Source organism: Anomaloglossus baeobatrachus, chromosome 9 (genome assembly GCF_048569485.1).
Source record: "Anomaloglossus baeobatrachus isolate aAnoBae1 chromosome 9, aAnoBae1.hap1, whole genome shotgun sequence".
In the NCBI taxonomy this organism is placed as follows: domain Eukaryota; kingdom Metazoa; phylum Chordata; class Amphibia; order Anura; family Aromobatidae; genus Anomaloglossus; species Anomaloglossus baeobatrachus.
In genome coordinates this window covers 201,047,837-201,075,596 of record NC_134361.1, presented here as the reverse complement: position 1 = coordinate 201,075,596, position 27,760 = coordinate 201,047,837, and the positions used below count along the sequence as shown (strand labels likewise).

The following is a 27,760-nucleotide window of genomic DNA, read 5'->3' as shown; positions in this document are numbered from 1 at the left end:
GGATGAATTCTGAAGTGTACCGGGATATACTTTCAGCCCAGATTCAGCCAAATGCCGCAAAGTTGATCGGACGGCGCTTCATAGTACAGATGGACAATGACCCCAAGCATACAGCCAAAGCTACCCAGGAGTTCATGAGTGCAAAAAAGTGGAACCTTCTGCAATGGCCAAGCCAATCACCAGATCTTAACCCAATTGAGCATGCATTTCACTTGCTCAAATCCAGACTTAAGACGGAAAGACCCACAAACAAGCAAGACCTGAAGGCTGCGGCTGTAAAGGCCTGGCAAAGCATTAAGAAGGAGGAAACCCAGCGTTTGGTGATGTCCATGGGTTCCAGACTTAAGGCAGTGATTGCCTCCAAAGGATTCGCAACAAAATATTGAAAATAAAAATGTTTTGTTTGGGTTTGGTTTATTTGTCCAATTACTTTTGACCTCCTAAAATGTGGAGTGTTTGTAAAGAAATGTGACAATTCCTACAATTTCTATCAGATATTTTTGTTCAAACCTTCAAATTAAACGTTACAATCTGCACTTGAATTCTGTTGTAGAGGTTTCATTTCAAATCCAATGTGGTGGCATGCAGAGCCCAACTCGCCAAAATTGTGTCACTGTCCAAGTATTTCTGGACCTAACTGTATATATATATATATAAAATATATATGACCAGCATTACATGTACTGCTTATCTCTATACAGACTTCTGGGGAAACGTTCTGCTATTGATTGATGTGCATTATTTGCTCCCCCCTTTTTTTAAAAAACAAAGAGGTTCTTCAGCAGCTGCAGTTTGCATTGTGCAGCAGCCTCTTCTCTGTGATCACTTCTCTGAGCGAAAACGAAACTTCAGTATCCGTCACCAGGAAGCTGCAGCCTCCATTCTGACTGGTTTCTTCCCCAGTGACGCATGCTGGAGGCGTGTGTGTGTGTGTGCACAGAGCTCTATGGATGACGCCCAGTTCCTACTGTCCCTGGGAGTGGACCACACACTATATATAAATGTGTCCGTACTTGTCCTTACAAACACATCAACAGTAGCAGCGAAGCCAAGACCGTCACCGAGATCAGGTAAGACCCCAAATATACCGCGTAGTAAGGTGAGAAGTAATGGAGTCATCGTCATCTAGATAAGTTTTGAGGAACAGCTCCATGCCTACGATGCGGAGTGCCGGCATTCTGGACGCAGCGCACACTCTCTTCCGGAGTCGCTAGCATCTAGGGCAGGAGAACGTGCCATCCGTGCCCACGATCAGGGTCACCAACAACGTAATTTCACTGTGTTTTCCCGGTAAGATCACCGTGTCTCCGCAAATAGGAAACCTGCACCGTAGGAGATGTCTATAAATCCCATCCACTGTGCCTCTACTGTACAACGCAGGGAAAACACACAAAGCACACACAAAGTCCAAAGCTCTGAGAGCACTGATTGTGTGCACTCACCCTAAAAAATTACAGCGGACAATTGCACACATAGACATTGCCTAATATCTGTACCTAGTATCTGACTGTTCCGGAAATAATAACTAGGACGATCTCAAGAAAATGTTATTTCCTTTCCAGCTGAACCTTAGCTATATATATATAATGTATATAATTAGAAATATATTATTTTATTTATACATATTTACTAAACAAAAAATATATAATAAAAAAAAATATATATATATATATATTTTTTTTTTATTATATATTTTTTGTTTAGTAAATATGTATAAATAAAATAATATATTTCTAATTATATACATTATATATATATATATATATATATATATATATATGTCCTTTATTGCCCAAGCAACCAATCACAGCTCCTTGACCTGTAACAAAATAGAAGCAGACCTGTGATTGGTTGCTATAGGCCACCTGATAAATATCCTGGATAACTGTCAAAACAGACAATATATTACCTCAAATATCCAAACAGGTTCTATGTGTCTCTTTCTGTGTGTGTGTGTGTGTGTGTGTGTGTGTGTCTTTCTTTCTGTGTGTATCTTTTGGTGTCTGTGTCTTTTTGTATGTCTGTGTGTGTGTCTCTCTCTGTGTATGTGTCTCTTTTCGTGTGTGTCTTTGTGTGTGTGTGTGTCTCTTTCTCTGTCAATAATAGGAGTCTATAATAACAGATCCGTTCCCAGCTCCATTGACTTTAATGTAATCAGGTTTTTTGGTGAATAACTGTAAAGCACGGGGTTAAATTTTCTTCTCAAAACATAGTCTAAGATGTTCTTTTAGTCAAATGAGGCGTCTGTGCAAAATTGTGATTGTAAACGTGACGGTGCGGATTCCTTTAGCGAACATGCGCACACACACATACATATACATTATATATATATATATATATATATATATATATATATATATATATATACTGTATATATATCTAATATATAAAGTTGAGTGTATGTATGTATGTGTGTATGTCTGCTAAAGGAATTTGCACCGTCGCATTTACAATCACAAAATTTTGCACAGACACTCCATGTGACCCAGGGAATGTCATAGGCTATGTTTTGACGTGAAAATGTAACCCCGCGCTTTACAGTTAGGGCGGCTTTGCACGTTGCGACATTGCACGTGCGATGTCGATGGGGTCAAATCGAAAGCGACGCACATCCGGCGTCGCAGTCGATATCGCAACGTGCAAATCCTTTTTGATACGATGAACGAGCGCAAAAGCGTCGTTATCGTATCATCGCTGCAGCCTCCAACATTTCCATAATGCCGGTGCAGCGACAGGTGCGATGTTGTTCCTCACTCCTGTGGCAGCACACATCGCTGTGTATGAAGCCGCAGGAGCGAGGAACTTCACCTTACCTGCCGCCGGCTGCAATGAGGACAGAGGTGGGCGGGATGTTTACATCCTGCTCATCTCCGCCCCTCCGCTTCTATTGGCCGCCTGCCGTGTGACGTCGCTGTGACGCCGCACGACCCGCCCCCTTAGGAAGGAGGCGGGTCGCCGGCCAGAGGGACGTCGCATGGCAGGTATGTGCGTGTGAAACTGCCGTAGCGATAATAATCGCTACGGCAGCTTTCACTAGATATTGCACGTGCGACGGGGGCGGGACTATCGCTGCAGCATCGGTAACACATTGTTACCGATGTCGCAGCGTGCAAAGCCCGCCTTACTCTCAAAAATCCTGCCTCCATTTAACTGAATGGAGGTGGGAGCTAGAGGCTATTAATTGCAACTGTCAGTGGTTGCTATAGGAATAAAATAAACTGTTAGTATAAGAAGCTTATGTGTGAGGTAATATGATGTCGGTGGGGAGACGGATAGAGCGAGACAGAATGAGACAGACAGACAGAGACAGACCTGGAAAGAGACAGACCTGGAAAGAGACAGACCTGGAAAGAGACAGACCTGGAAAGAGACAGACCTGGAAAGAGACAGACCTGGAAAGAGACAGACCTAGAAAGAGACAGACGAGGAAACAGACAATGACAGACGGGGAAAGAGACAGACTGGGAAAGAGAGAGACAGACACACACATAGAGACAGACAGAGAAAGAGAGAGACAGACACAGAGATGGAGACAGATAGACTGATACAAATACAGACAGAGAGATAGAAACAGACAGACAAAGAAAGACACAGCCAGAGAGACAGACAGCGACACACAGACAGAGACTGGGAGAGAGACAGTTACTATCCCGGGCAACGCCAGGTACTACAGCTAGTGTATATATATACTCAGCTTTGTATATTAGATACCTCTCTTCAGCCATATCCTAATATCAAGCGCTGTAGCTTCAGGGCTTCCAGATCTCCTCTTTGCCTCGCATGTTCCCTAACATGATCTAGAACATCCATAGTGTGACCAGGGTCATGTGGTGTTAGAGGACTGAATAGTAGAGCCGTGTCTTTATTCTCTTGGAATGAAGAAATTAGTAGATAAAGGGTGTAGGGGGTTATTTGGCACTCTGCGGTATGCTATAGGTCAGTGTGTTATTTCTAAGCTTACATGGGACTGCATATTTTTATGGCTTTGAGGCCATGCCATAAGGTACATGTCTTCTATCTGGAACCCTCATTTACATGGACTGACCACTAGTCTGACCCGAACTTGGAGCCACATTTGTGCCTTTAGAGGCTGTAAATTTGGGTCGTCCAAGGCAATGAGATCAGCATATGGAACCCTGAACTCAGGCTCAAATGGAGGAAAGGGTGTGGTGCCCCCCCCCCCACTCTCCATACGGGTCCATGAGAGTTCTGGAAAGGGTCAAGTGGCCATCTATGTAATAAGATATGAGAGTGACAAGGCCAGGAGTTGGTGACTAGGCCTCAGCTGTTGGGTGTTACCATGCGAAGAGCCCTTTGAAGGGGTTGTCGCTACACAGATATATATTTTGCTTGTAGTCAATCATAAATCTCTTCTCTACCCTTCCAGAAACTTTGGCTACATGAACTGAGGTGGCCACATGTTCTGCTATATTGTAGACTGCCCCTCCGCACTGCCCCGACTTGTTTTGGGTTTGTTTATGAGGAAGCACAAGCTTTATTAGGAACTGGTCTCGTAACACGGAAGTTTTGTAATTTCAGTGGTGACTTACATGTACTGTTTTTTTTCCTCAGAATCGTCCATCAAAGGCCTCAGTTATGAGCGGAGAAGTAAAGACCTTTGTATTCTTGGACCTTGAAGCAACAGGTCTAAATCAAGATCTACCAAAAATAACCGAGATCTGTCTGATTGCTGTCCATGTGTCCTCGATGGAGAACCCAGTGACTAATGAGTCTGGAGAAGTGCAGCTCCCACGGGTCATGGACAAGCTTTGTTTTTGTGTTGATCCAGGGAAACCCCTCACCGAAGGGGCCTCCAGGATCACCGGCCTCAGCAATGAAAATATCAACCACAGCGAGAAGCCAAAGTTTGATACGAACCTCATCCACGCCATCAACCAGTTTGTGGATCGTCAGGCTAAACCTGTCTGCCTGGTCGCCCATAATGGATTCTTCTACGACTTTCCTCTTTTGAAGACTGAGTTGCTTCAACAAAATGAGGACTTTCCCGGCACCATGTTGTGCCTGGATTCTCTCGAAGCTTTCCGAAACCTTGATGACCCAACTTCCAAGTATGTGAAGGGAAGGCACACCCTGACGGAAATATACAAGAGAAGCTTTGGAAAGGAACCGGACTATCCCCACTTCGCGGAGGGGGATGTGCTCGCCCTAATCGCCTGCTTCGTTTGCCAAGCAAGACAACTTCTTGATGAGCCCAGGTATAAGACATGGGAGCAGATAAGACCCATGTACACATAAATGGCCGTCATACCAGAGATTCCTGGAAGAAAGCTTTGGCCGTGCCCCCTCCTATTATTTGCACAGATAAAGGAACTAAAATATTATGCAATATATTTAACAAGCATTATGTTATAAGCTAATAAATTATTTTGATTAAATCTATTCAGATGTTTTATTTTATTTTTTTGTTTTTTCCTTAATTTGTGTAATGGTCGTGGCCGGGGTAGGGGCAGCGAGCGGGATTAGTGGACCAACTGGACCACAGAGGAAATCCGGGCTTACCCTTTAGTAGGAGATGCCAGTGACCGGAACTGTGGCAGCTGACGCCCAGGACAGGTGACAGACTCTAGTACGGACACAGCTGCGGGCAGGTACAGGTGAGAAGACCAAGGCAGGCGGGTATGGACAGGTATGGTGGGGACGGCAGGGACAGACATATGGGAAGACAGGTACAGGGTGACGAACACAGGGATAATGGGACCTGACAACTAGCTAGTGGACTGAGACACTGACTAACTAGGAGAATTGTGCAGGTACCTCCCCAAATGGGAGTGTGCCTTAAATACATAGCGTCCCTCAGCCATAGGCTGAGAGGCATTTACTGGAAATAGCGTGCCAGCCCACTAAGAGGAAGGCCGGTGTGCGTGCGCATCTTAGATGCACTCCCGGAAACCCTGTATGGCATGTGCAGGGCCTGGGAGGGGATGAAGGCAGGAGGGCACGTGGAAGTCTGCATGGCAGCAGGAGAGAATGGGACCCAGCCGAGGCGGTGAGTAAGTCAGCGTCCCCGCAGGATCACACAGTGCCTATTTCTTCTGCCCAGGTTCCAGGTTTAAAGGATATCTGTTATTTCAGTTGACTTCAGAATAGCAGAGGTAAATAGGAACTCGGACCCGTGGAAGCACTCCGCCTCAGTGCGAAACGGCCGGCGTTCCTGCACTCCCCCCTCACCACTTATGCTGTAATTCGTTTACAATTGCACATCAAAAATTGCAAAACTCCATTGTGAAGTGCCGCCTTCTATGCCTTTATAGAATCATTGGATGTCTTCAGAATAGGATGTGTGTGATTCTGGTCATTTTATGACTTGTTTTTGGTATTTTTCTCCAGGTTTGACCTTCTGCAGGTTCTACCTCTAATTTTTGAGTTTTCTCTGAGCCAGTGAATGAAGACTAGCTGCTATGATGTTTTCCCATACAAAGCACACACAGATACTTGAGGGATTCATGTTCTATGTAGCACATTTTGAAGCAGCAACATGGAGGACATCATACAAAAGTATTGAGCTGGGTACGTGTGAATACAGCATTAAGTTGAGATAAAACACTTACTAGAAAGTTGCAACTCTTTCACTCTGCTCATCTTCCATTCTTCATGGAAGCAGCAGCAGCGTGGAGGACATTATACAGGAGTATTGGGCTGGCTAGATGTGAATCCAGAACTGGTGTAATATAAAACACTTACTAGAAAGCTGCAACTCTCTTTCACTATCCGCACCCTCCTATCTTCATGCAAGCAGCAGGATGGAGGGCTGTTGTGAATGCATTTGAATTAGATTCCAGTTTAGGGGTTCCCCCTTGTGGTCAGTGCTGGTAATGCAGTTGACTTGCTGAGTGGGAACTGGACAGCTGAGTAGGATTTGCGATCAGGCCATTCTGGTTTGGACCTATATAACTGTGTAGCTTCCTTTTGTTCCTTGCCGGTGCTCAGTTGTATTTCCTGTGTGCTGAGGACTTCCTGAAACCAGCCCTGTTCTCTATGTCTACCAAAACTCCTCTCAGATAAGTTGGTCTTGTACCTCTGCTTATGGTTTTTCACTTTCTTGTGATTTTGCCTGTGTGGAGTTGCTGGTGGAGTTGGATCATTCCCTGCTGGGAGTATCTGTGTACCTTGCTCCATGTTCTGTTATGTATTGTGTTTTGTCATGCTTGGTATAATATTCAGTCCCCTCTCTATATCAATGGGGTTTTTTTTGGATGCCAGTAACACCAGAGTACTGATATAGCGGGGGAGAGCCTGTTTAGGCTCAGTATTTTTCCATATCAGGCCTGCTGGTATTTATTAGGGGTTTTACGGCTGTAGTCAGTGCTTCTTTCCTATGCAGATAGTTTTGGGCCTCATCTTTGCTGAATCTGTTCTCTAGCTACGTATTGTGTTTTCCTATATCACCATAATCTTTACGTGTGGGGTGCTATCTATATCTTTGGGGACTACTCCGAGGCAGATTAGCTTTTCTACATTCTCTCTGTTAGAGTATTTAGCTCTCCGACTGTGTCGAGACTACTAGGTCATCGTAGGCTCGTCCCACGGCTACTTCTAGTTGTGTGTAAGTATTAGGTCTGCAGTCCGTTAAGGTTCCAGCCACTGTGGTTATTTTCTGGGTTTCTGAGATATTGTTCTTTTTCTGATCCTCCTTGGTCACTGGATCACAACAGAGGACATTATACAGGAGTATTGAGCTAGGAAGATGTAAATCCAGCACAGTTAAGATAAAACACTTACTAGAAAGCTGCAACATTTTCACTCTGCCCACCCTCCTATCTTCATGGAAGCAGCAGCATGGAGGACATTATACAGGAGTATTGAGCTGGGTAGATGTGAATTAAGAACTAGTGTATAAAACACTTACTAGAAAGCTGCAACTCTTTTACTCTGCTGACCCTCTTTTCTTCATGGAAGCAGCAGCATGGAGGACGTTATACAGTAGTATTGAGCTGAGGTTATGTGAATACAGAACTAGTGTAATATAAAACACTTACTAGAAAGCTGCAGCTCTCTTTCACTCTGCTCACTCTCCTTTCTTCATGGAAGCAGCAGCAGCATGGAGGACATTATACAGGAGTATTGGGTTGGCTAGATGTGAACCCAGCACTATTGAGATAAAACACTTACTAGAAGGCTGCAACTCTCTCTTACTCTGCTCACCCTTTTGTCTTCATGGAAGCAGCAGCATGGAGTATATTATACAGGAGTATTGGGCTGGCTAGATGTGAATCCAGCACCATTGAGATAAAAACACTTACTAGAAAGCTACAACTCTTTCCCTCTGCCCACCCTCCTATCTTCATAAAAGCAGCAGCTTGGATGAGATTATAGAGGAGTATTGAGCTGGGTAGATGTGAATCCAGAACCAGTGTATAAAACAATTACTAGAAAGCTGCAATTCTTTCACTATGATCACCCTCCTTTCTTCATGGAAGCAGCAGCATTGAGGACATTATAGAGTATTATTGAGCAGGATAGATGTGAATCCAGCACTAAGTTGAGATAAAAAAACTTACTAGAAAGCTGAAATTCTCTTTCACTCTTCTCTCCCTCTCATTACTTCATAAAAGCAGCAACAGCATGGAGGACATTATAGAGCAGTAATGAGGTGGGTAGATGTGAATCCAGCACTAAGTTGAGATAAAACACTTACTAGAAAGTTGACAATCTTTCACTCTTCTTGCCTTCTTTTCTTCATGGAAGCAGCAGCAGCATAGAGGACATTATAGAGTAGTATTGAGCTGGGTAGATGTGAATCCAGAACTGGTGTGATAAAACACATACTAGAAAGCTGCAACTCTCCGTCTCTCACCATGGAAGCAGCAGCAGCATGGAGGACATTTTATAGCAGTATAGAGCTGGGTAAATATGAATACAGCACTGGGTTGAGATAAAACACTTACTAGAAAGTTGAAACTCTTTCACTCTACTCTCCCATCCCCTCTCCCTTTTCCCTTCTGCAGGTTCTACCTCTGAATTTCAGTCGTCTCTGAGCTAATGGATGAAGACTAGCTGTTATGTATATTGTTTCCTATATAAAGTACACAAAACTTTGAGGTGTTCCTGCCCTCTTTCTTTGTAGCACATGTTTGGAGGCAGCATATTGGAAGATGTTTCAGTATTGAGCTAGGTAGATGTGAATCCAGCACTGGAGTAAGATATAACCATTACTAGAAAGCTGCTCCTCTTTAGTTTCACTCTGCTCCTCCTCTCTATGGACTTCTATAGGTAGTAGTAATCTAACAATTTGGTGGGTGGCAGCCTTATGTTGATGGATTATTGCTGCTTTTCAGAGAAAATGAGGAGTTTAGGAGGAGAAGTGGCTCATAAGTGGAGTAAGAAAAAAAAACATATTTCTCTGATAAGACGTATTACAAATATTCTTATTTACCTGTACTATTGATTTATACAAAGTTTGTTTAAATTTCAAGCAAATTGAATGTTCCTCGATGGTTCTCACTATGGTGGATATATTGACGACATCACCAGCAATCAACTTTTGTCCAATCTGAACATTCCCTTTAAGACCATCTTCTAAGTATATGCCATAGTCACGTCTTTTAATTAAATTAGTCATCTGTTATTGTGACCTTTGATACCATGAATCTACGGATTCGGGCACCTATAATTACTGTTTGTTATCACATATGTGCGAACACCAATATTTGTGATGCCCATACAAGTACTGTTCAAATCCGCTTCTTCCTCTGCCCGGGCTCATCAGTCATTACCAAAATTCTGTGTCTTCTTCAGTGAACACAGATCTTCCCATGACTGAGATAGGAGATGACAGTTGATGCTCATAAAAGTCTATGGAGAAAAGTAACTGTCATTTCAAGATTTGCCATAGAATTTTAAAAACACCAACTGTCATCTGTTTCAATAATGGAAAAGGCTATTTTCACGAAGGAAGATTATTTTTTTTACCCCTAAATTAAGAGTCCAGGAGGAGAAAGAAGCAAATGTCTCGGAGTTTTCATTTTCTTCTGTAGTGTCCTTTACAAAAAGTTTTGAAATTTCATGCAGTTTTTAAATTCTGTACAGTCTGTACAGTTTCTTCACTAATTTATGGCTTTCTTTCCCGATAGCTAAGCTATAACATCCTCTCATTAGCAAGAGTCTCCAGAAAGCGGCTGCTGCATTCCCTGCCTCTGCTTTTATACAGGCTATGATAGTCTTTCCTGTACTATAGCTACGTGATATGAACAGTCATGTGGTCACAACCAAGAAGTCATTGTAACACTGCATCCCTGACTCTCCCATGTTGCAGCGACGCGCGGTCACTCATCGCCGCAGCAAGCTTCTTCCTCACTGCCCAGCGTCTCTGCTCTCCTCCACATGGGTTTCTTCTCCTCCTGGAGTCTGTGCACATGTCACAGGACCTCCGGGAGCGCTCCTAGGAAGTGCACGCGCCACTGCATCTCTCTTAAAGGGCCAGTGCACCACTTCTAGGCAGTGCCTCCTCAGCGTAACGCTAAGAGGCACTGAGTATTTAAGGCACACTCCCACTAGGGGAGGTGCCTGTTGAACACCTCAGTTTAGTTAGTTGAGTTTTGTCTAGTCAGTTGTCAGGACACCCTGTCTGTCCATCCTGTCCCGCTTGTTCCTGTCCTGCCCATACCTGGCTACCAGCCCGTCCTGTCTGTCGGTACCTGTTTCCAGTCCTGTCCTACCCATACCTGGTTACCAGCCCATCCTGCTTGTTGGCACCTGGTTCTAGTCCTGTGTTGCCTATACCTGGGCCATCTGTCTTGCTAGTGACTTTTCTTGTCCATCCTGCATGTGCAGTCTACCTTGAGCCACCCTGGTGGTCCCTGTATGCACATGAGACCCAGTCCTGTCTGGTCCTGTGTCCACCCCTGTGCTGGGGGTCAGCAGCCATAGTCCCGATCCTCTACCCCACAAAAGGGTAGGTCCGGGGTTTCCCTGTGGTCCAGTGGGTCCACTTTCGCTCACCCCAGTACCATCCCCGGCGACGAGTGCTCAGTCATATAGTCCTATGCCACGCTCCTTTTATATCCAACCTATGGGGGGTGTCAATCACACCAGGACTGCATGACTATTGGGAAGACCAGGACCACCCATCGGACTGTTTACAGCTAACGCATGATATTTTGTACCTTTATACTACAGGGGTAAATCCTATACAATACTAGGGCAACAAAGGGTATTTTGAACCACCATGTGCCCAATAACCCCCAAATGTCACATACATGAAGACAGTAAAGACTGGAAAATTTGACAAATTGGGGAGCTAAAGCTGTGAATCAAGATGATAATGAACAGAAGTCAATAGTCAGGATTGTCAGAGAACACAACAGGATCTTTTTTTTCTTACTTTCTTTATATTCCTGATTTTAGTGATGTTGACACTTTTCTCCTTGATATATCCATTTTGTCCCTCTAGAGGTCACCAAAACAGCCATACAATTCCACGTCCTCACATCTTTTTTTTTTTAGGTATGTCAGAAGTAAGTATAGCTTCCCTATACTGGTCTGGCGAGGTGTTGTGATCCAGATTTACTTGTGGTTGTTGTGCATTATTGCTGTGAGCGGTTGTGGTGTTAACTCTAGTTGTCTTTTTGTTGCTGCCTTCCTGCTCTTGCTTTTCTCCTTTCTGTGTGTTTGCAGTGTGTGTGCGTTTTGGTTTTCCATTCTTTGTCTTAATCTGTTTCCATTACACTCCTGCCCCTTCCTTCCCCGTCTGTATTTAGGAGGTCTTATCTAGGGTTTGTGTTTACTTATTGGGTTTGGTTGGGAGCTGTTCTTGATTCCATATTTTATTAGAGGGGTCTGGTTTGAGGACTATAAGAGTTTGGGGTCTGGAGTATGTATTTGTTTAATGGTTTGAAGTTGGTTTGAACTTCTTTGTGTTACAATAGAGGTTTGAGGTAGCAGCAGAATTGAGGATCAAAGATATCGGGCGGCACGATGGCTCAGTCGTTAGCACAGTGGCTCAGTGGTTAGCACTGCAGCCTTGCAGCGCTGGGGTCCTGGGTTCTAGTCCCACTAAGGACAACATCTGCAAGGAGTTTGTATGTTCTCCCCGTGTTTGCGTGGGTTTCCTCCGGGTTCTCCGGTTTCCTCCCACACTCCAAAAACATACAGATAGGGAACTTAGATTGTGAGCCCCAATGGGGACGGTGTTGCCAATGTATGTAAAGTGCTGTGGAATTAATAGCGCTATATAAGTGAATAAAAATTATTATTATTATTATTATGTCTCAGCAACGAACTCTGCAGTCTTTAGGAGAAATTTTCATGGTGGTCAGGGCTGGATGGAGAAGAAAACAAGAGTTCAATAGAAGATATCATCTTGCGTAATAGGATTTTTAGAAGCGCTATAACCAGTTATAACATGTCTTAATAAATACTTAAGGACAGCTGCAAGTAGCATAATAGATGACATTCTCTGTACTACAAGAAATCCGATGTTTAATGGAAAAACATTGTTGGGAGTCGGAACTCTTGAAGGACATTGCCACAGGTAAGACAGTGCCCACACGGGAAGCAGCCCAAGATCGGGCCGCTTGAGTTAAATGGATTGGGCTGTTTGGCAACATAATGGCTTTGGTCAAGAAGGTCTTTTAAATTTCTAGCTCTTCTAGCTGTCACAAGAGGCGTAGATGTTGAAGGGAACCTGTCAGATCCAATATACACCCAGAACCATGAGCAGTTCTGGGTGCATGTTGCTAATCCCTGCCTATCCGTCCCTGTATACACTAGCATAGGTAAAGGGATCTTTAGAAAAAGTATTTCTAAAAAATGTTTATGATATGCAAATGAGCACAGGGACTAGTCCCAAGGGCGTTGTAGTCGGCCCCATTAGCGTGTTAGCACGCCCCTGTCATGCGCATTGAGCCGAAATCAAGGCGGCAGACAAGGGAGGGGGGACATTGTGATCTGGCCTATCCGACAATATGAAAGTGAAGTTTTTAGACAATTATCAGTGTGGATGATGGACAGAACTGTGAAAAACACAGAAACAGCAATTAAATATACGGGGGGGGACCCAACCAGATTACCAGCAACGCAAAATAACCAGGAAAAAAATGGAGAACAAAAAGCTATATTGAAAAAAAAAAAAAAAAATCACAATGAGGCATTGTTTTTCTTCTCTCCTATGAGTGTCAGTATCCCCTTTCCTTCCTCCCCCCTTCCCCTTTTTGTAACACCGTATAGCCTCTGTTTTTCAATGTAAAGGGTCTCTCTCTCTTTTTTATCACTTATTTTTTTGTTTTTCAATTTTCTTTTTTAGTTCTTTTACCCTGCGTGATGCACTTTATCCTTATAGTCTTATCGCATCCGCGCATGCGCAGGAGCCATGGTGACGCGTGCCAGCTCCCGAGCATGCGCCTTGTCACGTTGATGGCCGGCTTTGCGCTATGGGGTGTGGCAGACATGTGTGCGTTGGTACCGGTCCATGTCCGCCCACATAGGCAGTTACCTTGGCCATCTACATGTCTGGCCACGGGCGTATTTTAGTGCCGCACACTGGATGGGTGCTACTACACTCTTCTTCCCCCTGATGAAATGGCAGGTGATCCGGTATGCCGTGAAACGTGCGTTGGGGTACACCACCCCAGACCCTTGGCCTTGTCACTATTTAGGTAATTACTGATCTTGAGCATTGATCTTTCATACTATTCCAGTTCTCTGGGCTGCATGCAGTTTTCACTGAGGTGTGTATGATGAGGTTCTGCAGCAGCTGAGGTGTGTATGATGAGGTTCTGCAGCAGCTGAGGTGTGTATGATGAGGTTCTGCAGCAGCTGAGGTGTGTATGATGAGGTTCTGCAGCAGCTGAGGTGTGTATGATGAGGTTCTGCAGCAGCTGAGGTGTGTATGATGAGGTTCTGCAGCAGCTGGGATGTGCATGATGAGGTTCTGCAGTAACTGGTATGTGTATCATGAGGTTCTGCAGCAGCTGAGGCATGTATGATGAGGTGCTGCAGAATATCATATGAATCGGTGTGGATTTGTCTTACAAATTTTCCAACAAATTTATTTGCTGCATTGCCAAATGGGGTGAGCCCAGACTGGTTAATAAAGGTTATGTCATATATGCCGTAGTTCTCCCATACACAATGCCACCGCTGTACTTTTGGTGTGTATGTGGTCCTGCACCTCAGTCTGCTCAGGGCAGTGGAGCTCAGAGGCTGCGAACCCATACACAGCACCCCCTTGTCATCATGGTGTGTATTTGATGCTGCACCTTAGTCTGCTTAGGGCAATGGAGCTGAGAGGCAGCGACACATACACAGCGCCCCCCGTCCTCATGTTGTGTATGTGGTACTACACCTAAGCCTGCTCAGGTCAGTGGATTTGAGAGGCAGTGACACATAGGACGGGACCCCCTGTCCTGTTGTGTATGTGGTCCTGCACCTCAGATTGTTCAGGGCAGTGGAGCTCAGAGGCAGCGACACATACACAGCACCCCCCGTCCTTATGTTGTGTTTGTGGTTCTGCACCTCAGACTCATCAGGGCAGTGGAGCTCAAAGGCAGCAACACATACACAGAACCCCCTGTCCCCCTATCATGTCTGTGGTACTGCACCCCAGTCTGCTTAGGGCAGTGGAGCTCAGAGGCAGCGACACATACACAGCACCCCCCCCCCCCCCCGTCCTCATGGTCTGTATGTGGTACTGCACCTCAGTCTGCTCAGGTCAGTGGAACTGAGAGGCAATGACATATACACAGGACCCCTTGTCCTCATGTTGTGTATGTAGTCCTGCACCTCAGCTCAGGGCAGTGAAGCTGATAAGCAGCAAAACATACACAGCACCACTCATTCTCATCATGTGTATGTGGTACTGCACCTCAGTCTGCTCAGGTCAATGGAACTCAGAGGCAGCACCAAATATAACCCCGGGAAACATCATTATGGAGAAAGCAGAGATTTTACAATCCCCATTAACATCTGTATTTGGGCCTTTTTGGTCTTGAGTTCAAACACTACAGGCTACTGTACGAGTAGCCTGTAGTTAAGAGTACCGAGCACCCGAGAATGGTAGTGCCCGCTCATCACTAGTTATGAGTATCGAGCACCCAAGCATGGTAGTGCCCGCTCATCACTAGTTACACGTACAGAAAACCTGAGCATGGTAGTGCCCGCTCATCACTAGTTACGAGTACTGAGTACCTGAGCATGGTAGTGCCCGCTCATCACTAGTTACGAGCACTGAGCACCCGAGCATGGTAGTGCCCGCTCATCACTAGTTACCAGTACTGAGCACCCGAGCATGGTAGTGCCCGCTCATCACTAGTTACGAGTACTGAGAACCCGAGCATGGTAGTGCCCGCTCATCACTAGTTACCAGTACTGAGCACCCGAGCATGGTAGTGCTCGCTCATCACTAGTTACCAGTACTAAGCACCTGAGCATGGTAGTGCCCGCTCATCACTAGTTACCAGTACTGAGTACCCGAGCATAGTAGTGCTCACTCATCACTAGTTACAGGTACCGAGCACCCAAGCATGGTAGTGCCCGCTCATCAGTAATAGAGATATCTGTGTCAGCTATATGAGTAGGACAACACAAAGGGAGAAGAACCAGAACCCAAAAGACAATTGTAGCAAGTTATAACTGTAGAAAACAATTTAATATAAATTGGAGCAGTTTTCCATCAGTAGGAAATTGCTGATGTTTGCTGACACCTTCTATAAGTTCCTGTTCAGATTAATCCCTCCACGTCTATTTACTAGTGGTTATCTTCCTTTTTTTTCATTCCTCTACAGTTTTGACATTCCCTAAACCAATGAGAAGTGACCAGGGTGTGATCATGTGTAGCCTTCACAATCTGCACCAGGCAGGATCAACACTTCATGTTCGTCCTCAGTGCAGGGCAACAGGTAAGAAAGTTATTTTACCAATACATAGATCACTATGGACAATTTGATATAGTCAGTGTTACAAAAAGCATTCGCTAAACTAATACTTTCCATATAGATATAACTGAGGTCCTAAAACTATGTAACTTAACAATGTGATTAATTTTAGAATATACTTACTTTACCGCTTTTATTTTTTTTTATTTTTAGCTATTTTTATATTATGTTTTGATCATATTTGTATTTTATACTCTACTACAGTTTTTCTTCAATTATAGTTATTTTTACATGATTATTTTATTTCTATTACATTGTTTCTATTTTTATGATGTTTTTATTAGTTTTTACTATTATTTAATAGCTTATGCCTCATCACTTACTACTTACGTACTATACTGTATATATTGAGTATTTTTTCATAAGCAATTACTGTTCATCTGTTTAAGCATTAACAACCCGTCCCACTATTATTATTCATTTCTGGAATAGATGTAGTTCTTATTTTAATGTACTCAATCTATTTTGGAACCTAAATTCTGGACTCTGAGATATACAGTATATATATATATATATATATATATATATATACACACATACATACATATACATACAAGGTGGTATGTATGTGTGTGTGTATATATATGTATATGTATATGGTGTATGCATGTAGATATTATATATATATATATATATATATATATATATGGTGCATGTATGTGTATGTATATACATATATATATGTATATATATTTATATATATATACACGGTGTATATGTGTGTGTGTGTGTGTGTATATATATATATATCTATATATATATATTTATTCATACATACGCTGTGTGTATATAAATATATATATATATGGCATATCTATACGGTGTGTGTGTGTATATATATATCTATATATATGTATGTGTGTACACATATATATATATATGTATGTGTTTGTGTGTCTATGTATGTATATATATACATATATATATATATATATATATATATATATATATATATATAAAATATATATATTTATTTTTTTAGTAATTTATTTTCAGTCTTTATCCACTATGATACTGTGAGATATGACAGTATGACAGTTGATACTATCGCAAATATATTAAATAATTTGAGAAAAAAGTACCACCATCCATTTAATGATTATATTAACGTATCATTTTTTTTCACAATGTAAAAATTGTATGGCTTTATTCACACTTGTGTTGAAGGCTTCATTCAAATTCCATCAGATTTTACATGGTGAACAGCATTGTATATATTGTTAATTATACCACCAAAACGATTCTCCACATTTGATCAAGACTGGCATAAAAAAATGACACTCTTGATGAATCAGGGCCTCAATTCTTAAATTCTTAAATTACCTCCTTACACACACACATATTAAATAAAAGAATAGATATTTTAAATAAAAATAAAAGAATAGATATTTTACATAAAAATACAAGAATATATTTAAAAAATATATATATATATTTCTAAATTATTATTTATTTATAACTGCTTATATAAAGCATCTCTACAGTATGACAGCATAAAACAAGATTGACATTCTCCCCTTTGAAGCTGAGCCACAGTGTTTGGCTTCACACACAGGAGTACCTAGATGGCAGTGGCGAGGGCCTCCAGTAGGCACCTGGCTGTCATGATGACCATCATCATCGCTCACTCCGTGATCACTTTGTGGGGGGGTGACGAGTGCCAGTGGATGTGATTCAGCAACAAATCCATTTAAATGGCATTCTCAAAGAATGACAGCGGCATTCAAACAGTTAGGGCCCTGTGCGCACGTTGCGTTTTTGATGCGTTATTTTGGTGCATGTCTACCCTTATCCTAGCAAAGTCAATGAGAATTCTTAAGTGCTGTGCGCATGTTGCTTCTTTTTTTCCTTGCAGTTTTGGGTGTAGAAAAAAGAAGCAGCGTGTCAATTGTTGGTGTTTTTTTAATGCGTTTTTTAGCCCTTTCAGCCAATTATTTCACAAAAAAACATGATACCAAAAATGCATGCGTTTTGTGGTGCGTTTTCTGCCACAAGGTGCAGTTTCTGGTGCAGAAAATGTCTGCACCTAATTTGCAGCGTGCGCACATAGCCTTTTAAGATTTTAGCATTTTAAGACCATGGCCCCCACCCTCCACCCATGAAGTTCAGCTTATCATAACCACAGAAGGTCCAAGTGTTCCTAAAGATGCTAAAATGTGTCGATATTATGATCCCCGGCAATGTTACTACAGAATACTGTAGCTTCAGTTAATAGAAAGCTCTGCACGTAATAGCCATTCCCACCAAAAGGGTGCCAGATACCACGTTAGGCCTCATTTCTCAAAACAGGCCTCGTTGCCTATAGCAACCAATCACAGCACAGCTTTAATTTTACCAAAGCAGTTTAAGAAATGAAAGCTGAACTCTGATTGGTTGCTATGAGCGACGAGGCCTGTTTGGATAAATGAGGCCTGCAGTGTTATTGAGAATCATATTGGTGGGGCTTGCAGAGCTTTTTATTAACTGTAGCAAAAGTATTCTGTAATAACATGGCTGAAATAAAGTCATTTAATGATACAACCGCATTTTATTCTCTTTAGTCTTTTTTGATACATGATGCCATCAATCCCAATACACAAAGACTATATGGTGGGCTCTATAATGCCAACATGTCCTGGTGTTGGGGTCCTTTATGATATAGTCATAGAACATCAGAAAAGTATATAGTCTGCAATGACCCCACTGCCAAATCCCCCCTCTATCTACGGTCTCCTCCCCATTATCCTGTAGAATATAAACCCGCAAGGGCAGGATCCTCTCCCCTCATTGTTAGTTTATTCACTGGAATAACCATATTTTTTTATGTACAGCCCCATGGAATCAACAGTGCTCTGTAAATAAATAATAATAATGTATATGGGTGGATCAGACATGTCGGGCGTTATCTCCAGCGCTGTACATAGGGCGGAGTGTTAATGTCACCGTCATGTAGTCCTCATCTGGATACTGTTGACATCAGCAGAATGTGTGACCCTCTGGTATCTCCTCCAGAGCAGGCCATCTGTTATCATTCCTACCTCCCTTCCCGATAAAGACACTTTTCTAAGTAAAAATGGCACATCAGACCTGACCAGATACAAATTCTAGGCCTTCCCCTATAATAACTGGAGCAACAACCAAAAGAGAAATGTAACTGAAGCCATATCCAAAGGTGTAGTGGCAGCAGTCCTCCCCGGAATCCCAAAGGACCCCCATTCCCATAAGACACCATTTTTGTCTCATTTTCAATTGAACCAATAAAAATACCCTGAATCATGGTCTCCTACATAGTACAGTTAGGTCCAGAAATCTTTGGACAGTGACACAATTTTGGCGAGTTGGGCTCTGCATGCCACCACATTGGATTTGAAATGAAATCTCTACAACAGAATTCAAGTGCAGATTGTAACGTTTAATTTGAAGGTTTGAACAAAAATATCTGATAGAAATTGTAGGAATTGTCACATTTCTTTACAAACACTCCACATTTTAGGAGGTCAAAAGTAATTGGACAAATAAACCAAACCCAATCAAAATATTTTTATTTTCAATATTTTGTTGCGAATCCTTTGGAGGCAATCACTGCCTTAAGTCTGGAACCCATGGACATCACCAAACGCTGGGTTTCCTCCTTCTTAATGCTTTGCCAGGCCTTTACAGCCGCAGCCTTCAGGTCTTGCTTGTTTGTGGGTCTTTCCGTCTTAAGTCTGGATTTGAGCAAGTGAAATGCATGCTCAATTGGGTTAAGATCTGGTGATTGACTTGGCCATTGCAGAATGTTCCACTTTTTTGCACTCATGAACTCCTGGGTAGCTTTGGCTGTATGCTTGGGGTCATTGTCCATCTGTACTATGAAGCGCCGTCCGATCAACTTTGCAGCATTTGGCTGAATCTGGGCTGAAAGTATATCCCGGTACACTTCAGAATTCATCCGGCTACTCTTGTCTGCTGTTATGTCATCAATAAACACAAGTGACCCAGTGCCATTGAAAGCCATGCATGCCCATGCCATCACGTTGCCTCCACCATGTTTTACAGAGGATGTGGTGTGCCTTGGATCATGTGCCGTTCCCTTTCTTCTCCAAACTTTTTTCTTCCCAGCATTCTGGTACAGGTTGATCTTGGTCTCATCTGTCCATAGAATACTTTTCCAGAACTGAGCTGGCTTCATGAGGTGTTTTTCAGCAAATGTAACTCTGGCCTGTCTATTTTTGGAATTGATGAATGGTTTGCATCTAGATGTGAACCCTTTGTATTTACTTTCATGGAGTCTTCTCTTTACTGTTGACTTAGAGACAGATACACCTACTTCACTGAGAGTGTTCTGGACTTCAGTTGATGTTGTGAACGGGTTCTTCTTCACCAAAGAAAGTATGCGGCGATCATCCACCACTGTTGTCATCCGTGGACGCCCAGGCCTTTTTGAGTTCCCAAGCTCACCAGTCAATTCCTTTTTTCTCAGAATGTACCCGACTGTTGATTTTGCTACTCCAAGCATGTCTGCTATCTCTCTGATGGATTTTTTCTTTTTTTTCAGCCTCAGGATGTTCTGCTTCACCTCAATTGAGAGTTCCTTAGACCGCATGTTGTCTGGTCACAGCAACAACTTCCAAATGCAAAACCACACACCTGTAATCAACCCCAGACCTTTTAACTACTTCATTGATTACAGGTTAACGAGGGAGACGCCTTCAGAGTTAATTGCAGCCCTTAGAGTCCCTTGTCCAATTACTTTTGGTCCCTTGAAAAAGAGGAGGCTATGCATTACAGAGCTATGATTCCTAAACCCTTTCTCCGATTTGGATGTGAAAACTCTCATATTGCAGCTGGGAGTGTGCACTTTCAGCCCATATTATATATATAATTGTATTTCTGAACATGTTTTTGTAAACAGCTAAAATAACAAAACTTGTGTCACTGTCCAAATATTTCTGGACCTAACTGTATGTGTCATATAATGGCAGGGGCATAACTACAAGAGCTGCAGGAGCTGCAATCGCACTCGGGCCCTGGTGTCTAGAGCGCCCAAAAAGTCCCTTTAGCCCATATAAAAAGACTAATTGGGGGCCTCATTGGAGCTTTTGTATTGGGGCCCATGAGCTTCAAGTTACGCCAGTGTGTACTGGAAGAACAAGGGTCCAAGACCCAGGAACATTCGGCATTAATTCTTAAAACGTTCAAGTTTTCTGCTTGCTGTCAGTGAATGAAAACTAAAAATGTGCTGCTCTTTTGGTATAACTTGAAGCCTTTGATGCAAAATGTCTGACAGAGCCCCCAACTATCATGGTTGTTTATGAGCATTGGTCTTCTCATTTGGATCTTTTGGACCCCACTAAATTTCGGGGGTCCCCGATGTGACTACAAACTCTGCACCCAATGTAGTGAAGTTCCTGATCAGAGCTTTTGAGCTTTCTCTTCTAACACGCAGCTGTATGAGCAGTAGAGTAAGGCCGCTTTCTCATTGCGTTATAACCTGCGTTCAGTGGTCCCATCGGGGCTTTCGTCTGGATCCCCCGAAAAACGGGTTTCAGACGCATGCGCCGACGGGGCCATTGACTATAATGGTGCAGATGGAGTCACCGTTTGCTCTGTCGTGCACTAGCTTCAGGAGTATACGTTTACTGAAGACTGACACCCAGATGAAGTCTAAAACGTCTGGGTGTCCATCGCCGGAAAGCGTATACGTCCAAAATTGGTGCACGACAGAGCACACGGTGGCTGAATCTGCTCCATTATAGTCAACGGTCCCGTCGGCGCATGCGTCCGAAACCCGTTTTCCAGGGGATTCAGACGGATGCCGCAAAGGGACCACTGAACGCAGGTCAGAACGCAATGTGAAAGGGGCCTAAGGCTGATTTCACATGTCCTGTAATCATCCGTTAGAACAGATTCTGCAAAGATCCGTTTGCAAAATGATATTTGCCGGATACATTTTTTTAACATGGGAGTCTATGGAGAAGGGATCCATTAACGGATTGCTTTTGAAACAAATCCTATAAGAAAAAAATGGATCTATTACAAATGCAGAATAACGGACAGCTAAAAAGCGATCTGTTAACGGATCCATTCTCCATAGACTCCCATGTTTAAAAAAAAAACGGATCCTTTACAAATGCATGAATAACGGGTGGCTCAATAGCAATCCGTTAACGGATCCATTCTCCATAGACTCGAATATTAAAAAAAACAAAAACAAAAAAAAAAACGGATAAGGCAGACATCAGTTATTTAACAACGGACAAAAATGTTTTGTCTGCAGAATCTTTTTGCCAATAGATCGCTGCAGGATCCGTTCCTATTCAAAGCCTTGGGAAAGCTGGGTAACAAGAGGGCTTGTAGGAGCCAAAATGGGGGGCTTATTGGCCTTCACCGAGATTTCAAAAAAATATCAGCTGAGTGGAGGACTCATTGACTTGTAGAAACTTACTGGGATTACGTAAAGGTGCACTGTAAGGTTTGTAAAGGTTCTTTTACTTTTGGGCTCTCCTCCCCCCTCTGGCAGCCAACATTACAAATGAGGAAAGGTCCATTGCGTCATCGTAAATTGTGACTGCATTCCTCTTGAGCAATGTACCAGATTAAACCACGCACTCAAGATCATTGTTGGTTCAGTCGCTCACTGAACAGTGACATTATATGTATGGTAGCAATAACATTTCCAAAACTTTAAAAAAAAAACAGAAAAAGTTTTTATTATGGAAATTTTTAAATAAGAGATGGGGGGTGAGGTCACCCATTCCAGACATAATGTATTAGCCAGTGGTGAGCGGCTACAATCATCAACATTTTTTTTGCTTTATAAAAAAAAAAAATCCTGGACTTTTACAGATGCAATAATGTCAAATATGCTTATTTTTTATAATTTATTGTTGGATGGAATGCTAAAAATATGGGCTGATGAAGAATTTTTACTTTTATTTTTTTATATTTATTAAAACTTTTTATTATATTGTTTATTACCCCCCAGAAGACGTGAAACTGCCATTGTTTGATTGCTTGTAGTATTGCAGTTTATAGTAATTGTTGTGTTCTCCTATGAAGCTCAGCCTGTGGCCAGGCTTCAAAGGAATACCGAGATGGTGGTTATGGGGGTCTTAAGAAGACTCCCAGCTGCATTGGTAACCCATTGGCCCCATACCATTGTGTTGTGGGCTGGGTGATGGGCAGCTGAACAGACACCCCAGCATGACCATGCCACAGTTTAAATAGCAGCAGTTGGAATTAGCTGTGTATACCGTAATACTGCCCTTTGTAGACCCAAACCCAAAGGTGGTGCTGTTTCTACGAACTATTAGTTTTCTAATCCTGCATAACCTAAACAATGGCATTGTTTGGTTTCAAGTTTTTCATCGTTCTCATCCCCTTTATTTAAATACCATGAACCATTTTTTCTCATCTCATCGTGAAGCCTCTAGTACAGGACAGTCTGTGATCTGTCCCATAATCTGTTGGGTGTGACATGGTATTGCCACAGATAACGCACTCCATTGGTGTTATCTGTTATGGACACACTCATCGTCCTAGTGAAAACTGCTGCCTCGGTCACTAAGATATTTCCAGCCCAAAGAGCTAACGCCACCCAAATAGCAAGAGACAGACATTTTATTATAAAGATTGTTTACATGGTGAACTGTTAGCAACATTGATTTTTTTTTTTTATTTCATGTGTACCTTTTGGTGCTGCGTAGGACAGACTATGGACAGAATCAGTCTCCAACCCCCTCTGGCAGCAATCAATATAGTCATATATAAAACCTTTTGCAAAAAGAGTGTTCATAGCTATGCTGCCATGCTACTGCTGAGACTTTGCTCCTTTTGTGTTTATCAGGGCTGAGGTTTACATGGTGAACTATTAGCAACATTGATTTTTTTTTATTCTATGTGTCACTTTTGGTGCTGCTAAGGACAGACTTTGGACAGAATCAGTCTCCAACCCCCTCTGGCAGCAAACAATATAGTCCTATATTACTTCTTTTGCAGAAGGAGTGTTCATAGCTATACTGCAGTGCTACTGCAGAGGCTTTGCTCCTTTCCTGTTGATCAGGGCTGAGGTTTGCATGGTGAACTGTTAGCAACATTGATTTTTTTATTCCATGTGTACCTTTTGGTGCTGCTGAGGGCAAACTTTGGACAGAATCAGTCTCCAACCCCCTCTGGCAGTAAACAATATAGTCCTATATTACTTCTTTTGCAGAAGGAGTGTTCATAGCTATACTGCCATGCTACTGCAGAGGCTTTGCTCCTTTCCTGTCGATCAAGGCTGAGGATTACATGGTGAACTATTAGCAACATTGTTTTTTTTTTTATTCCAAGTGTCCCTTTTGGTGCTGCTGGGGACAGACCTTGGACAGAATCCCTCTCCAACCCCCTCTGGCAGCAAACAATATAGTCCTATATTACTTTTTATGCAGAAGCAGTGTTCATAGCTTTGGACAGAATCAGTCCCAACCCTCTCTGACAGCAAACAATATAGTCATATATAACTACTTTAGCAAAAATAGTGTTCAAAGCTATACTGCCATGCGACTGCAGATGCTTTGCTCTTTTCCTGACGATCAGGGCTGAGGATTACATGGTGAACTATTAGCAACATTGATTTTTTTTTTTATTCCATCTGTCCCTTTTGGTGCTGCTGGGAACAGACTTTGGACAGAATCAGTCTCCAACCCCCTCTGGCAGCAAACAATATAGTCAATATATTACTTTTTTGCAGAAGGAGTGTTCATAGCTATACTGCAGTGCTACTGCAGATGCTTTGCTCCTTTTCTGATGATCAGGGCTGAGGTTTACATGGTGAACTATTAGCTACAAGGATTTTTTTTTTATTCCAAGTGTCCCTTTTGGTGCTGCTGGGGACAGACTTTGAACAGAATAAGTCTACAACCCACTCTGGCAGCAAACAATATAGTCCTATATTACTTCTTTTGTAGAAGAAGTGTTCATAGCTATACTGCATTGCTACTGCTGAGACTTTGCTTCTTTCCTGTCGATCAGGACTGAGGTTTACATGGTGAACTATTAGCAACATTGATTTTTTCATTCCATGTGTACCTTTTGGTGCTGCTGAGGACAGATTTTGGACAAAATCAGTCTCCAACCCCCTCTGGCAGCATACACTATTATCATATATTACTATTTTGCAAAAAGAGTGTTCATAGCTATACTGCCATGCTACCGCAGAGGCTTTGCTTCTTTCCTGTCTATCAGGGCTGATAGCTATATCTATTGCCTCCTCTGCAGTAAGGTTGACTATGGTTGTGACAAAGAATGACTGAGCATGTGTGACCACCAGCTACCAGCTCGTCAGGTGGTCATACATATTGATATACACTTTAAACAGTCAAGTAGCACTATTTTATGGTTACCAGAGTAAGTGATGGAGCAGGGAGCCGATGGCTCTCTGCTCGGCCACAGTTCTAACTATGTCCATATCTGAGGATGCAGATACAGATGAAGGTCTGGGTCTGCACAATGTCACAATTCGGCCATCACATACATTGGCTGAAGACTTTTCAGCCCCAAAAACCTCTTTAAAGGAACTCTCTGAGCAAAACATGCCCAAAGCATGGCATCTGTAATAGCCAAAATGTGTAACCGCAAGCTCTTATGGAGCAATGGAGGTATTTCCTCTACTGTTTGTGCTTTCTCAATGGTTGACATTTCAAAAAGCTCAAATCTATTACTCAAGACTCCATGCAACACGTGGAGGATACTGGAGGATTTGTTGTAATATCCAATGCTGTCACTGCTTCTCACTGTAGACACCGTAACGTGTGAACATGGCTTCTCTCATCAAACTCTGTCCCTTCTACACCCGGGACCCTTCGGTGTTCCTGCGGTTCGCTCAACCAATGATCCTGCGCAGTGCGGAGCGTTGTCCGGTCATGGTGACCCGCGCCTTGGCCACTTCTGCCACTAATCAGCAGAAAGTTAAGGACACCACAATGTCCCCTGGAGGTAAGGTATCCGTCGACTCTACTAAGGTTTTGGTGCTCTTCCAAAATCATATGCTCCATGGTGGATGACATCAACATTTAACGTTTCAGTCTCTTCTGGAGCCTCCAACCGGCGCACTTTGGCACAAGCGGCTCCTCAAGCTGCCACTTCCAATGCCAAGTGTCCTTTTATCGAGACAGAGATGGAGAAAGAAGACAGCTTCATTGTCCAGAAGGCTGGTCCTGAAGTTCAGGAGGATCTAAAGGCTTTCAAGACAGGTACAAACATTGCTAATGGAGACTGGATGGACCTCATAAATTGAGTTATGGTTAGGATGGGAATTACGGAGAGAAAATACTCATGATGAGATGTAGTGTAGTGAGGGATCGTGCCAAGACTCCACCAAGTCATCAAGATTCATAGTGTCAGGTTATATCAGGAACCATCCTTGGTGCCATCCATGTTGGAATGAAGGTATGGATTGATTTGTCTTTTATGGGGGGTTTTTTGGACTTGATCTATAAACACAATGTCAAACCAAGATGATTCAGATTAGAAGAACAACTTTACCATGGCTAGATGGTCTGGCCCATCAAAGAAGCATATGATGGGCTTAGTCTCTGACACAATAATGGATCCCAATGGTCCAGAAGAAGACAATCCCATTTGGAAATGTCTTTAGATCCAATTGTTTTCCACTTGAGTAGATTCATCAATAATAATCTACTACATCTCATGAATCATTCACGTTCTTTATAGAAGGTAGACCCTCAGATGAAGGTAGATCCTCAGATGAAGGTAGACCCTCAGATTAATGTCCTCTGGTGGATCTAGTCCAATACTGATAGAAAGTATTTCCCGTCCTTGAAAAGTCTGATAATCAGGTAGTCAAAAAGATAAATTGATCTATACTTGGACCATCAGTTCAAAACTTAGTTATGACCTTTTTGTTCTCCAGATGTTCTTACTTCTCTGTTGTATGAAGTCAAGTCAAACTTGAAGAAGAAGTTCTATGGTGACTCTGTCTCCCCTAAAAAAGTGAACCTTGGAACTGGGGCTCCTCTCATCCCAACTCATCTGATTAAAGAAAACATGTCAGGTATGTTGATAGTGTTCTCGAAAAAGTTGCCAGTAAGTCCGAGTGACCGAGTCTTGATGACCCTTCATTTGCTCATTAGGTGGAGCTGCCTTTGGCTACGATGAGTTCTTCAACCGGAGGATTGAGGAGAAGAAACAGGACTACACATACCGGGTGTTCAAGACTGTGAACCGTAAGGCCAGTGCCTACCCGTTTGCTGAGGATTTCTCTGACCTCCAGGGAACAAAGAAGGAAGTGTCCGTTTGGTGCAGCAATGATTACCTGGGCATGAGTCGGCACCCTCGGGTGCTTAAAGCTATTTCGTAAGTACAGATGGAGTGTACATAAAAAATTGGCCGTATTTTAGTCCCTGTTTGAGAAGCCCATTGATAGCTAGACGTCTTAGGGTCTGATTGTCGATGAAGGTTCTTTATTTCCGCCAATTTTGGAGCACATTCCATTGCAAAATTTACGCATAATTTGACCACAAAGCACCACCCATTCAAAGGCACATCTGCCTTACGAAAACTAGATGTTAATTCCTAATTATAATTGTAATATTATAAAATCTCATGGTTTTCTTACCAGGGAGACTCTTAAGGAGCACGGAGCTGGGGCAGGTGGAACTAGGAACATATCTGGCACCAGCAAATACCATGTGGACCTGGAATGTGAATTAGCCGATCTGCACCACAAGGATGCGGCCCTGCTCTTCTCATCCTGCTTTGTGGCCAACGACTCCACGCTGTTCACTTTGGCAAAGATGTTACCAGGTAGGTGAAGAGCGTCTGAAGATTTCACTACTGTGAATGGTCCTCAGTCATCATATCATTGGAAAGGAGCTGCACAGGTCTAGGTAGCCTGAGTTATTACTGTG

At 42.8% G+C, this 27,760-nt stretch overlaps 2 protein-coding genes across 2 annotated transcripts in view; both read left to right on the top strand.

The window, feature by feature from the left end:
• The first annotated feature begins 946 nt into the window (after positions 1 to 946).
• On the top strand, positions 947 to 5,400 carry TREX2 (three prime repair exonuclease 2). Its single transcript, XM_075322867.1, has 2 exons — positions 947 to 1,070; positions 4,573 to 5,400. The coding sequence occupies exon 2, from the start codon at positions 4,597 to 4,599 to the stop codon at positions 5,254 to 5,256; it is 660 nt and encodes a 219-aa protein (XP_075178982.1). The 5' UTR covers positions 947 to 1,070; positions 4,573 to 4,596; the 3' UTR covers positions 5,257 to 5,400.
• A 10,369-nt stretch (positions 5,401 to 15,769) lies between these two features.
• Positions 15,770 to 27,760, top strand: part of LOC142251446 (5-aminolevulinate synthase, erythroid-specific, mitochondrial-like) — a 19,994-nt gene continuing 8,003 nt past the window's right edge. Inside the window, exons 1-6 of the mRNA XM_075324253.1 lie at positions 15,770 to 15,854; positions 25,631 to 25,826; positions 25,916 to 26,083; positions 26,764 to 26,904; positions 26,984 to 27,206; positions 27,472 to 27,656. Coding sequence (XP_075180368.1) covers positions 25,649 to 25,826; positions 25,916 to 26,083; positions 26,764 to 26,904; positions 26,984 to 27,206; positions 27,472 to 27,656 — 895 coding nt within the window. The 5' untranslated portion in view covers positions 15,770 to 15,854; positions 25,631 to 25,648. The remainder of the gene's footprint in view (positions 15,855 to 25,630; positions 25,827 to 25,915; positions 26,084 to 26,763; positions 26,905 to 26,983; positions 27,207 to 27,471; positions 27,657 to 27,760) is intronic.

What these genes read in the sequence shown, in the direction of transcription:
- TREX2 (XM_075322867.1), top strand. Translation starts at nt 4,597, where the DNA reads ATGAGCGGAGAAGTAAAGACCTTTGTATTCTTGGACCTTGAAGCAACA.